The 14,701-nt window shown below is 35.3% G+C and overlaps 2 protein-coding genes across 2 annotated transcripts; one reads left to right on the top strand and one right to left on the bottom strand.

The window, feature by feature from the left end:
* Positions 1 to 2,497: 2,497 nt before the first annotated feature.
* Positions 2,498 to 4,114, top strand: BDR25DRAFT_379779 (cytochrome P450; the record flags this gene model as incomplete). The annotated part of the gene is made up of 4 exons (XM_033697635.1): positions 2,498 to 2,702; positions 2,907 to 3,466; positions 3,605 to 3,635; positions 3,690 to 4,114. The coding sequence occupies 4 exons, from the start codon at positions 2,498 to 2,500 to the stop codon at positions 4,112 to 4,114; spliced, it is 1,221 nt and encodes a 406-aa protein (XP_033552932.1).
* BDR25DRAFT_300892 (putative steroid dehydrogenase) lies at positions 4,076 to 5,556 on the bottom strand. Its single transcript, XM_033689461.1, has 3 exons — positions 5,475 to 5,556; positions 4,236 to 5,387; positions 4,076 to 4,153 (listed from the first exon to the last, which is right to left on the bottom strand). Exon 2 carries the CDS (start codon positions 5,302 to 5,304, stop codon positions 4,279 to 4,281), a length of 1,026 nt encoding a protein of 341 aa, XP_033552931.1. The 5' UTR covers positions 5,305 to 5,387; positions 5,475 to 5,556; the 3' UTR covers positions 4,076 to 4,153; positions 4,236 to 4,278.
* Between the last annotated feature and the right edge of the window lie 9,145 nt (positions 5,557 to 14,701).

Raw genomic sequence — 14,701 nt, 5'->3', positions numbered from 1 at the left:
TATGCGCGACCAGCTTGCAACATGCTGCAATTTGCTGCAAAATGCTGTAACATGCTGCAATTTGCTGCAATTTGCTGCAACATGCTGTAAAATGCTGCAATTTGCTGCAACATGCTGCAAAATGCTGCAAAATGCAGCAATTTGCAGCAACATACTGTTCGAGCTTATTGCTCGTATTATGTAGCAGCTTTCGTCAAACGTTCCTCCTGTCTTGACAGTAGGTGCGCATATCTAACAAGCTATAAAAGGTGTAATAAGTAAAAAAGTATATAAATAGTAATAATTTTATTATTTTTATAGTATTACTAAAAATAAAGTAAGTTGTAGCTCTTATAGCTATCAATAACTAGCAGATAGTAGCTGCTAATAGTACACTTCTTTATATGCGCGTTAAAGTGCTTTAACTAGTCTAGACTAAGCTAATTAGTAGTCTAGCTATGCTTAGAGATTATAATAACTTAATTCTAAAGTAGATTTTCTTTTTTATACTAGTTTAAAAAGTAGTTGCTACTCTAAAAGATAATAAAGAGTAGAATAGCCTACTTTTTAGTATTAATGCCTTAGATAGCTGTTGTCTACTCTTAGTTTCCTAGCTAGACTGCTTTTAGCTGTCTTTGTCTCTCTAAACCTGTAATAACTGCTTTAGTAGATATCTAGCCTATTATAAACCTTATTTTATTAAAGTTATATATATTATTATTTTAAATACTATACTTAGCTTTAATATTCTTTATAAAGTTAAACTAGCTTTAAATTACTATAAAATTCTTATAAAAAGCTTTTTTATAGTTATACTTATGCTTAAACTTTACTTTAAGCTTTAAGTAACACTTAATAAATATATTAAGCTAGTTTATGCTAATATAGCCTATATTATGCTTAGCGCGACAGGGTGTACAGTCCTACGTAATGGCTAATAGGCTAATGGAGTAGGGTAGAGAGACTAGATTATGGTTTGTCCCTATAGCAGCAGTATAGTGGCTAGGCTAAACAGTCCTGTTAGACAGAATTAGAGGTATATATGTTACAAGATATATAAATAGTATTATAGCTCTTTAAAAAGCTAAATGCTACTTAGTCTATATAAAGAATAAACTAAACATTAAACACACCTTCTAAAGGTTGTTTAAGGTTAGAACTATATACATGTCTAACAGCGCTAAGAATAAGTTATGTAAGTTTACTAAGTTTATAGTATAGTAAACTTACTTAGCTTATTAAACTTGTTTAACTTATAGCCTGCCTTCTTATTAGATAATGCACTCTTTTATAATTACAGGTAGCTGCGCTGCCTCTGTATCTTCTAATTAGTCTGTAAACAAGCTCTACTCTAACCTAGCTAGATTATAGAGCACCTTAGGTAGAGTTATGTTAGTCTAACTATAGACTGTAACACGCTGCCCCTCCTCCCTAGCAGCGTCCTTGCTGCTCTGCTTACACAACTATGTTAGTAAAGGTTTGTTTATAAGGTAGATGCCTATCTACTAAAAAGCGCCTATAACATTTTTTTTATACTAAATAGCTTCATAGTTCTATTTATTCTATTATCCTTACGCTGCCCTTTATTTTAATCCTTTTTATTAGACAAAGATGTAACTCTACAACACTTACTAGTTATTAGAGTTATCCTATATACTAACTTTATCCTTAGATAGGTGCGTAGAGTGTGTAAAAAAAATAATTTGTGTAATACTTTTATCTCTAACATAGCATAAAACTAGCTAAAGAAGAAAAAGAAGAAGCTTTTATAATCTGCTAAGGCCTTAAAGGTTTAGAAGTAAAAGCTTTTAAAAAAGCAAATAGAACAAATTTAAAAGCAGATTTATTTGCTATAGAAAATAGTAAAGGTAAGAGAAAGAGAGCGTTCTAAACAAGATTATATTTAAAAATTACTAGACTTATGTTACAATCCTTGCTTCAGGAAGCACTCGGGTCAAAGTTGTTCCTAGGGTGGTAGGACAGAGAGTAGGGGCCAACAGCAGGGTGTACAGTCCTACGTAATGGCTATTAGGCTAATAGAGTGGGGTAGAATGACTAGATTATAGTTTGTCCCTATAGCGGCAGTATAGAGGCTAGGTTAAACAGTCCTGTTAGACAGAATTAGAGGTATATATGTTGCAAGATATACAAATAGTATTACAGCTTTTTAAAAAGCTAAATGCTACTTAGTTTATATAAAAAATAAACTAAATATTAAACACACCTTTTAAAAGTTGTTTAAGGTTAAAACTATATACATATATAGTAGCGCTAAGAATAAGTTAGATAAGTTAGTTAAGTTTGCAGCATAGTAAACTTATTTAGCTTATTAGACTTATTAGACTTACAGCTTACCTTCTTATTAAACTGTGCACTCTTCTATAACTGTAAGCAGCTGCGCATCTATCTATGCCAACGTCAACTGCCACTTTCTACTTTCATCGATAAATGCATATCTCAGCATACGTCATTTCTCAATCTCCTTCTTCCAAACTTCACTTATGTTTGCTGGGTGAAAATGGCCTGGGTTCTGGTGGCAGCTTTTGCCGCTGCAGTATACGCTGTCTCACTATGCATATATCGCATTTTTATAAGCCCACTGTCCAAAATTCCTGGCCCGAAATTAGCTGCAGTCACTGGCTGGTATAAAACATACTTTAAGTTGTGTCACAAGTTTAGTGGCCAGTATCTCTTCCACATCCAGGCACTTCACAAAATATATGGTAACGGCTCCATACGCTCGATCATATAGATGTCAGAAAACTAAATTATATATTCAAGGACCAATCGTACGCATAAGCCCATGGGAAGGCCACATCGACGACCCTCAATTTTACGACAGATTCTACGCTGGTCGCGAAGCACTGCAAAAACCAGAATATCTCAATGGCGCTTTTTCTCCCCAAACGCGCTTTTCTCAACTTCAGAACATCACCTACACCGCATGCGCCGTACTTCCCAGGCCCACTTCGTTGCCAAAGGCCGCATACAGAAACTCGCACCGCAGATACAGACACTTGCCGACCGCATGTGTCGCCGCCTCGTGGAAGACTTCTCCGGCCAAGACAAGCCAGTGATCCTAAACAACGTGTTCACAAGTTTCGTTGGTGATGTCACGACGCAGTACAGTTTCAACCGCGACTTCAAATACCTCGAGGATCCGAACTTCTTGTCACCGTTCACCAGAGAGATTAGAAGTTTCTTGGCCATGGTGTACCCGTGCACACAATTTCCGTGGCTTGGCCGGCTCTTGTACACACTACCAGATTCACTGGTAAGCTCTGTGCAACCTGCAACACAGGGACTTCAAGAATTCCGAGCCTCCATGAGCACACTTATTCACCAAGCGAAAGAAGATGTTCGAGAGGGAAATTGTGAGACTGATAAGACTGTTATGCACGGTATTCTTGATTCTAACCTGCCGCCATTAGAAAAGAGTAACAAAGTATTAATAGATCAGGCGGCGGGGCTGGTAGCTGCGGGGATTGTGAGCACTAGGTGGACTTTAACACTTGCTTGCTACCATATCATCTCCGACCAGCGGATCTAGGAGAAATTGCGCCGGGAGCTTGAAAACGGAATGCCAGACTCGAGTCAGCCGCTGTAAATTCTACAACTTAAGCAGCTGCCATATCTCACTGCTTGCGTTGAAGAAGGTACCTCCCTCCATTCTGCTGCCTTAGAGTATATAGCTAACTGAATAAACATAGCCATTCGTCTAGCGTGTGGTCAAATTACGCGTTACCCGCGCATTTCGCACCTCTCAATCATCTACGGCGATTATATTATGCCCCCAGGTACTCAAATTTCGATGGACACTTGGCACATGCACCATAATGAGACCCTATACCCAGACTCATACGCTTTTGTACCTGAGCGCTGGATAGGCGATTCTCGAGCACCAGACGGGAAGCCACTGAAACATTATATGGTGGCTTTCGGTAAAGGAACGAGAAACTGCCTAGGTATGAATCTTGCGCAGGCCGCGATCACGATTGCTTTAGCTTCGCTGGTCAGGAGGTTTGAGTTTGAGTTGTTTGAGACGAGCTATGAGATGGATGTGCAGGTTGCAAGGGATGTTGTCGCTCCAGGTACTCACCCGGAGAGTCTTGGTGTACGAGTTTTCGTGAATTAGATATGTCTGTAAATCATTTTTCATGTTGCAATATACCACCTATTATATATTGTTAAACGTCATTCATTGCATATAATCCTCTGTAATGTCGAGATTTATGGTGGAAGAGTGCATTACGTACTTGTCTTTACGTTCACTAAACATACACGAGGTTTATTTAGATCCTAAACTCTCAAAAAGGCTCCAATTTTTCTTTCCACCCAATCCATATACTCCTTCGCCTGCCCCGTTCCCCCTTCTTCCATTCCTCTAGTAGCAAGCACAAGATCTCCTCTCTGCCCTGGATGCCACCGCCCATTACAAATCGCATACCTTCCCTGCACTGCGTCCTCCATCGTGACCTCATCTGACAATCCCATCCATAAGTACGTATAAGCGCCGAATATTGGATCTCTCATAAGTGGACGGAAAGGATAATATACGTAGGACGGGGTGGTTCTCCAAGCATTTGTAAGGTATGTTCCAGGATTGCCTGCGATATTAATCACTCCAGTATCTCTTCCGTGTCGTTTGCTGAGTTCGGAGGCGGCAAACCACATGGCTGTTTTGGAGATAGCATAGTTTTGGTTTGTGTTCTTGCCTGGGCTATCTAACTGAGAGATAGGAATACCGCCTTTTGGAGCGCCGAGCTCAAGAAGGATAGTTGAGGCCCAAACCACCCGTACACTATCTTTTGGGGCCATTTTTGCGGTAGTGGTGAGAACTGGTAGTAACAGTCTTTCGAGTAGGACATGAGCTATGTTGTTGACACCAATATGCAGTTCAAGGCCTTGCTTTGTCTTTGGGTTCCCGGGGACGACTGCAAGCCCTGCGTTACAGTATAGCACGTCGAGCCTTGTTTCCTTTTCCCTGAAGATTGTTGCTGCATGTTGCACGCTTTCAAGATCTTCAAGATCCATATAAATGAAGTGCAAAGAACCAGGATTATCTTTAGAGCTCCCGATGCACGTTTCTTCTATCCGCTTGACTGCCGTTTCGATATTCGACTTCGTGCGAGAAAGGATGTAGACCTTTGCGCCTGCGGCATATAGGATTCTGGAGAGCTCGAAACCAATACCGCTGCTCCCTCCCGTGACTATGAAGACTTTGCCCATCTGTGATGCGATGTTCTTTTCCGTGATAGGAGCACTATCCTTAGGTGGGCTGAACTGCGTCCATATCGTCGATAGACCTACGCCTCCTAGAGGCATGTTCGGCGAAGCCCTGGTCGATTGGCGGAGTTGTGGTTAGATGTTTATGTGTTTTTGCACTAGAATCTTAGATCTGTCGTTCTCTAAAGAGTTTGGGGCTCTTGTTAGCACAGTGGTCTTAAAGCAATCTACTTCTAAAGCATGGTTGTAGTCGCTAATCACGAACTTACAGGTGAGAGCCTTGTTAGATTCGGAGTTGTAAGACTGATGTGAGAATACTGAGAACGTGCGGCGTAGGTGCCAGCGCCTAAACGTAATATCTGCAGCTTACGAGAAGGTTCCGGGGTGCGTGTGAGGTAGATCAGGCTGAATAGTCAATGCGCGGTACGCATCGTTCCCACGCCACATTCAGCTTGCGCGCTAACTCCGAGAAAGTTTAGACAGATGCAGGGGTTGTTTTCCTAGGTTCGTCTGAATTTAGGCCGAAAAGGACTTCTCGAATATGCAAGCGAAGTCAATTGACGGGTTGTACACATCTATTACTGCACGTACTGATTTTGTTGACTGAACAGCCTCGCGAAACGTATTGCATTAGGCAGAAGCTCTTGCATGAGCTGAGAAGGGGTCATATGGTAAGCGAATCAACAAGGTACTAAGATCCAAACAAAGTAGATTGCACAAGTGTATTGTAAGGTCTAAAGAGCTTAATAGAGCTCTAGGCTAACTATATAATGTACAAGAAAGAAGCTATGCCTAATAAGTGAATAGTGCAGTGCTAGGTATAATATTACATAAGACACGTGCAACATATCCCCCTAGCTTTAACAAAGTAAATACTAAAGCAAAGCTGTACAAAAATAAATAATAGACTATAAGTGTACAGTAGTGCACTTAAAAGTGTAAAGTAGCTAAAAAAAAAAAGTTAGTAAGCTTAAGCTTTAAAACTAATATTAGTAAAGTAAGCTTTTAAAGTGCTACTTGTAAGAGGTATCGAGCAGGAAACACAGGTCACAGAGAGGGAATGCAGGATAGGGGGGGTAACGAGAGTAAACCTTAGGGTCGGAGGCAGAGGTACGGAGGCCGAGGAGCCTATATACCCCGTGCCAAGCCCTTAGGGTACTCAGGGGTTGGATAGCTGTAACATAACCGTGACACTACTTAAGTAAATAAAGCTTAGTTATTTAATAAATACTTAATACTTTTACTAAATTGCAGCAAATTGCAGCAAACTACAGCAAATTGCGGCAAACTACAGCAAATTGCGGCAAACTATAGCAAATTGCACTAAACTATAGCAAATTGCACCAAACTATAGCAAATTACAGCAAACTACAGCAAATTGCGGCAACCTATAGCAAATTGCAGCAAACTACAGTAGATTACAGTAGCAGGCAGCAATCTCTAGTAGATATTAGTTGTGTTGCAAGTAGCTCTACGTATAGAGAGAGTTCTAGGGGGGTAATGCCTCTAGAAAAAAAGCCTTAAAAAGGGCAGCAATAATTGTGCATAAGCTAGTGTTAGCATAATAGAAAATTACTAAGCTTTAAGCAGCTAATAAGGCAGCTATATTTAGAAAGGCCTGTGCTTAACAGCTCTAAAGGAGGTTAGGGCGCGCAGTGACAGGAAGAAGGCAAAGAAGCAGGTGCAAGCTAAAGTAGGTAAGCAATCCTAAAGGCGCTGCGGACAGCGCAATTAGACTAGGCATAACGCGCAAACGTGTAAGCAAGAAGTAGAAGTAGTATCTAAATAATATTATAGGCTGTACTGTACTCTATAGTGCTAGAGAAGGTTGTTATAGGCCATAATAAAGTTTGTTGTGGTGTGGTCTTAGCAAAAGTGAGCAACTCAGGTGTGTAAGCAGTTGCCAATCCATGTGTCAGATATGCGCACCTACTGTCAAGACAGGAGGAACGCTTGACGAAAGCTGATACATAGTACGAGCAATAAGCTCGAACAGTATGTTGCAGCATTTTGCAACAAATTGCAGCATGTTGCAGCATTTTGCAACAACTTGCAGCATGTTACAGCATTTTGCAACAAATTGCAGCATGTTGCAGCTGGTCGCGCATAGGGCTAGTGCGCGAGGGACTCAGACCAGAAAAACAAAGCCGAGCAACACGAGCAGAGCAGACAAAAAGAAAAAGAAACATTAATTAATTAATACAATAAATCATCATCCCATACATCATATCTAAAACCCATCATTCATCTCAGGAAGCCTAGAAACAGTGCCTCAATCTAACACCCTGACACACCGATGCCAATCCCTGACACACCGATGCGGCTGATGCCAATCCCCGACACACCGATGCGGCTGATGCTAATCCCCGACACACCAATGTGGCTGATGCTAATCCCCGACACACCAATGTGGCTGATGCTAATCCCCGACACACCGATGTGGCTAGAGAGGTGGAACAGACGCAACTAACTATAATTTAAACATGTTTTACACAACGCACGCTAGAGCAAACTGCGTGCAAATTAACAGAAAGGTGCACTTATATTATGTATACATTTTTTTTAAAAAAGAATATAAGAAATACATAAGGTGACAGAGAAATAGCGTTACTAGGGTTTATCTAAAGAAATTCTGACTAACTAGCGCGTCTAAAAGAGGAGATTCTGCTTAACTTTTCGTTCTGCAAACCCGAATATAATAAGCAGAGCAAGCTCTGCTAATAATAAAAAATAAATTTACACATAATAAAAAACTAACTACTTTTAAAATTTATTATAAAAGTAACACTTTATAATAATAGGCATAGAGAATATAAAAGAGAAAAATAGCATAAAGAAGCTTTTTAAAAACCTAAATTTATTTCTAAAAAAAAAGCCCTTTATTATAATAAAGAACTAATAGACCTTAGTTATGTAAAATAGATATAAAGCTCTCTTTTAAAGAAAAGCTAAACCTGTAGACATAATAAGCTGTCTTTAACTAAAAAGTAATACAAATAGCTAGAGAATAAGGCCTACCTAAACTATAAAAAAGTAGAACATTTCTACTAAAATTACCTAAACTTTTAGAAGAAGGAGAATAAAAATACTACTATAATAATAAAAGCTATTACTACTAAATATAGCCTTATAAATAAGAAAATATTAAAAAGATTAAATAATAAACTCTACTAAAGATATAAAAGCAACTACTTTTTAAAAAACTACTTTAAAGTGTACTAAAAAGTAGTTATAAAAAACTTTAGTAGCCTTAATTAAGTGTTGTAAAACCTTGTAATTTTTAAAAAAATATAAAAAGAAAACTTAGATCTAAAGATATATTATAAATGTTAGAAAAAAAATAGTTTTCTTTTAATAACAGAACGCTAGGCACCTTAGCATAAAAGCTTTTTAAATAGTTTTAGAATTACTTATGTTAGAAGTGTAGGTAATAATAAAATACTACGATAGTTTATAAATAATCTGTAAAAGCAAAGCTTGCTTAGAGCAATAGTTAGTACAATAAAGTAGGTTATTTACGTTAAAGAATAGTTATAGCATAATGCTTAGCAAATTAGTATTAGACAGGTAATAGACACATAATAACTGTCACGGTATCCTCCCCGGATCCCAGACATAACCGTATTGGACGCGTACTGGAGTATTATCAGTGCACGTCTAACATGAACACGACACGACACAGACATGAACTTAAGCATAAACTGCCTTAACACTAACTAAACCTAGAACAGGCTTAATTTATACTTAAAGCGCTTAGACTTCTAAGCTAAGTATTTAATTACTAATTTCCTCCTAAACTTTTCTATTTCTTACATAACGTCTTGTACCTACTATAATACCTTATGTAGTAATTAAACTAGACCTCTACAAAGCTCTATAACCTTACTTGTGCATAATTATAACATTACGTTGTGTTAAAACCTTAGCTAAGAATAGCCTCTAAATCTAATTTAATAAGCTTAGTACTTACATAACTCTAAGCTATTAGAGCAAGCTAAGAAGCCTTCTAAGAAGCGCTTACTTTATAAAAAAGCTACTACGTTGCAAGCTTTAAAGCTTTTTAAAAGGACTTTAAAGAACAGCTTTGCGCTATTAAGTAGTCTATTTCTGCCTTAACTCTTGTTATAGTAGTAGGAACTAAGAACTTACTAGCCTTAAAGTCTACCTAGAAGTCTAGAGATAGCTTAACTCTCTCCTGCCTAACGCTGCCTACAACCTGTAACCTCTCTAACCTAGTAATAAAATCTAACTAACTCCCTAATCCCCTACTGTTTAACAGAAAACAGAAAGACCTATCTTCTTTTCTACGCAAGCTCTAATATAAACTTAAAGGAAACATAGACTAATTCCCCTCTAAACGCTTCTAGTTACTATATGCCTACTTTTAACTTAACTATAACATAACAGCCTTAATTAACTTACTAATAGATAAAGATATTATTAACTTAGACTAATTTATAGTGTTCCTGTAAGCAACTTATAAAGACCTAAATAAAAAGTTAACAGCCCTAAGTTACTTAAACACTTTATAATAAAAAAAGAAAAGCTTTACTTTACACTTTACTAAGTTTTGCTAACTTATATTTAATACAGGCCTAAATAAAATAAGTCTAATTATAGCCTTACATAACTCTCTCTTAACTAAACTGCAACGCGCTATAGTAAAAGAACCCCTTCTAAACAACCTTAACGCGTATGTAAACCTAATTGCTACCTATAATAATAACATAAGGTTCCTCCCTGTACAAGCCCTAATACGCCCCTAAACTAGCGCAGTTGCAAATAAGAACTCTAATGTAATAGAAATTAATTTAAATTATGCTCTAGTTAGTTCTAAAAAGCGTAAAGATTATAAAAAAAAAAGTTAATGTTTTAAGTGTAGTAAGCATAGTTATATTTTCTAAAACTACTTTATTTCCCTTCTTTAAGTCTGCGCAAGTAGCGCTGCTAGTACTTATTAAAAATTCTTACTATTTTAATCTTGTTTTTATAAGGGCTCTAACTTGTATTTAAGCTCTAATCCCCCTTGCTACTCTTAACGTAGCCGCAGCTATAGCAGTAGGAGCCTGTAAAAAGGCTTGTCCTAGGGCTAAGTTGCCCTCTAGGACTAATTTAACACTAGATCTCTGCTAACTTATAGGCTAAGTCCTCTACTAATAACTAGAAGTACTAAGTTAATATTTTTATATATTTATAATAAGAAACTATATTAGCTTTAATATAAGCTCTTATTAACTTAGGAGCAAACAGCATAGGTTACATTAATAGAGAACTAGCGCGTAAACTAAATCTTTAATTAACACTACTTACCTAAACAATTTACCTAACTAAATTTAATAAAAAACAACTTAAAAAAGGTTCTATCTTTTATACTATAACTGTTATAATTACCTACTAACACTATAAGAAGTAGATTAAACTCTATGTAATAAACACAGGACATTATAACCTAATTCTAGAACAACTATAGCTGTATTAGCATAAGGTTGCTTTTAATTACTAAGAGTAAGTTCTAAACTTTAACTCTTTTTAATACTAAGATGTATACTTATGCTTACATCTAAACAACACCTAAATAGCACTTAATATAGAAGGTCTCTAGACCTACTCTTTAATAACCTAGAGAAAAACTACCTAAGTAAGGCTAATAAGCTAGGCCTTTTACTAAAATAGGCTATGTAAAATAATTTAACAACTACTTAAACTTAAAAAAAAAAAAGCCTTTAAAGAACTTTTACTTACCTAATTTAAACATAAACTAGGACTTAAACAGCAGATAGACATCTGCTACATAGAACCTGCTCTATTTATGACCCTAGCTTAACAACTAGATTATAAAATCTACGCAGTTATAATTTCTAATATAAACTAAGCTTTAGCTCTCTAAAAACACACTAACTTAAGAATAATAGTCCTTTAAAACTACTATAACCTGTTGCATGTCTTTTTCTAAGACAAGTCTAATAAGCTTTTAATACAACATCTATATAATTACTAAATAACCCTTAAGCCTAGCAAACAACCTAGTTATAGGCTACTGTATAGGATGTTACTAAATAAATTAAAAGTGCTCTAAAAATACCTTAATAAGAACTTAAAGAAAGGGTTTATTTAAGCTAGCTCTTTACTAGTAGTGTTACCTATACTATTTATAAAGAAACCTAGAGGTAGGCTTTAATTCTGTGTTAACTACTAAGGACTAAATACTGTTACTATTAAAAACTAATACTTAATTCCCTTTTTATAAGAAACCCTAAGCTAACTAAGTAAAGTAAAGTATTTTATAAAGTTAGATATTATTACTGCTTTTAATAAGCTAAGAATAGTAAAGGGTAATAAGTAGCTAACAGCATTTTAGACCTAATACAGACTATTTAAGTACTTAGTAATGCCCTTTAGCTTAGCTAACGCGCCTAGTACTTTTTAACATTTTATAAATAACTTGCTCTAACCCTACCTAGACGTGTTCTACACTATGTATATTAATAATATTCTAATTTATAGCAATAGCCTTTTAGAGTATAAACAGCATATACGCTTAGTGCTAAAGGCTATAAAAGAAGCAGGTCTGTAACTTAATGTAGATAAATGTAAGTTCTACTAATTAAAAGTTACATATTTAGGATATGTAATTTCTATAGATAGCATCTAAATAGACCTTGTTAAGGTTTAGACTATGCTAGATTAGCAATACTTAAAGGACATAAAGGATGTTTAAGCTTTTATAGGATTTACTAACTTTTACTAATAATTTATTAATAACTTTTTATAGCTAGTAAGCCTTATAATTATACTTACTAAAAAAAAGGTTTAATTTAACTTTAACTTAAATTACTAATAGTTCTTTAACTAGCTAAAGAAAGCCTTTACTAAAGCCTTAATACTTTGCTACTTTAACCTTAAACTACTAATACTTATAGAAGCTAATGCCTTAGACTATGTAGTAGCAGAAGTTCTTTTCTAGACTAAGCTAGACAGGACTATTAGGCCTATTATATACTTCTTAAAAAGAATAAGTCCTGCAGAAAGTAATTATAAGATCTATAATAAAGAATTGCTTACTATAGTACACTGCTTTAAACAATAGCAACCTAAACTAGAAGGTGCAGCGCATCTAATACAGGTTCTATCTAACTATAAGAACTTGTAGTACTTTATAACTATAAAACAACTTAGCTACTAATAAGCCTATTAGTTTAAATACCTATTTTATTTTAATTTTAAGATTACTTATTGTTCTAGTTAAGACAGAGGGAAACTAGATGCCTTTATAAGGCAATCCTAAGACGTCTCTGCTTAGAAAGAAGCGTAAAAGGCTTAACACTAAACTTTGCTCTAACTTAAGCTATTTTTAGACCTTAACTTAAATAAAATAGATTAAATAATTAATTAAATTATTACTAATAAGTATCTAAATAATAAATTTATCTAAAAAACCTTAGACCTGCTCTAAAACAGCGCTAGTTAGTTAAAAAAGGTAACACTAGCTAACTATAAAAACTAAAATAGTAAGCTATATTACTATAACTAACTTATAATCTCTAATTCTAATAAACTAAGAATTAAACTACTCTAAATTATACACAACTCGCCTGTTAGAGGACACCTAGGCAGAGGAAAGACTCTTAACCTACTACAGAGAGAGTACTACTAGCCCTGCATGTTCTATACTGTACGCTAATACGTATTATATTGCTATACTTGCTGTAAAGTAAAGGCCTTTTAAAAAAGGTATAATAGCCTGCTTAAACTGCTCCTAATCCCTAAACAAGCTTAAAAAGACATATTAATTAATTTTATTATAAACCTACCCCTATCTAAAGAGTATATAAATATTATAGTAGTTGTTAATTACTTAACTAAGTATTAACACTTAATACTATGTTCCTCTATAACTGCCCCTAATATAGCCTAGTTATTCTACTAATACGTATAGGTTTACTATAGCCTGCCTAACATAATTATATTAGACAGAGGTACGCAGTTTGTCTTAGCCTTCTAGAATAAACTTTATAAACAGCTTTAAATTATCCTCTATCTATCTACAGCTTTTTACCTAGAGACTAATAGCTAGACTAAGAACGCAAACACTATAATAAAATAAGTCCTATAAGTGTACATAAACTACTAGTAGGATAACTAGGTAAAATAGTTAGCTATAGCATAGTTTAAAGCTAATAACATAACATCTAAATTAACGCAAGTATCCCTATTCTTAGCAAACTATAGATACTACCCCTAAATAGGATTTAAACTACTTATAAATACCCTCTAACTAACTTATTAATTTATATAAGTAACAGATGTAAATAAACTTATTAATAAAATCTAAAACATATCTAAATACATTTATAAAAAGCTTATATAGGCTTAAGCTTTTTAATAAGAGTACACAAACTAATCTTAAACCCTTGCCCCTATGTATGCAGCTGGCAAGAAGGTCTAGCTAGACGCTAGAAATATCTAAACAAACTAATAATTAAAGAAACTTAATTAGAAGAACCTTAGCCCCTTTATAGTAGCCTATATAGTCTTATTGCACGCTTACTAATTAATCCTACCTGACAGCATGAAGATACACCCTGTGTTCCACGTATTATTGCTGCGCTAAGCAGCCTCTAAATCCAACTATCTACCTAGACAGCTAAACCTGCCACCTAAACCTGTTATTATAAACAACAAACTAGAATATGTTATAGAAGACGTTAAACAGATCTAGTTTAACAAGAAGAAACATACCTATAAATACCTTATAAAATAGACTAGATATAATAAACTGTTATAGGAACCTACAGAAGCCCTGCAAGAGAACTCTGCAGTAACCTAATTCCACGCCTAATACCTATCTAAACTAAACCTGTACCCCAACAAAGACAACCTAATGCTAGAACTACTAATGTAAAGGATTCCCTTCCTAATAAGAGGGGGGGTACTGTCACAGTATCCTCCCCAGATCCCAGACATAACTGTATTAGACATGTACTAGAGTATTATTAGTGCACGTCTAACATAAACACAACACAACATAGACATAAACTTAAGCATAAACTGCTTTAACACTAACTAAACCTAGAACAGGCTTAATTTATACCTAAAGCGCTTAGACTTCTAAGCTAAGTATTTAATTACTAATTTCCTCCTAAACTTTCCTGTTCCTCACACAACGTCTTGTACCTACTATAATACCTCACGTAGTAATTGAACTAGACCTCCGCAAAGCTCTATAACCTTACTCGTGCATAATCGTGACAATAACAATATTTAACTATAGCATGTAACTAATTACAGCCTGTAACTAAGCATAGCTAATACTAATCTCTAACACACTAATATAGCTAATGCTAATCTCTAACACACTAATATAGCTAATGCTAATCCTTAACACACTAATATAGCTAATGCTATTTCCTAACACACTAATATAGCTTAAAAAGTAGAATAAACATAACTAACTATAATTTAAATATATTTTATATAATATATACTAGAGTAAACT

This window comes from Lindgomyces ingoldianus (assembly GCF_010093535.1).
Source record: "Lindgomyces ingoldianus strain ATCC 200398 unplaced genomic scaffold BDR25scaffold_4, whole genome shotgun sequence".
Taxonomy (NCBI): Eukaryota; Fungi; Ascomycota; class Dothideomycetes; order Pleosporales; family Lindgomycetaceae; genus Lindgomyces; species Lindgomyces ingoldianus.
Note: the sequence above shows the minus strand (reverse complement) of the source record. Positions and strands in the feature narration are given on the sequence as shown.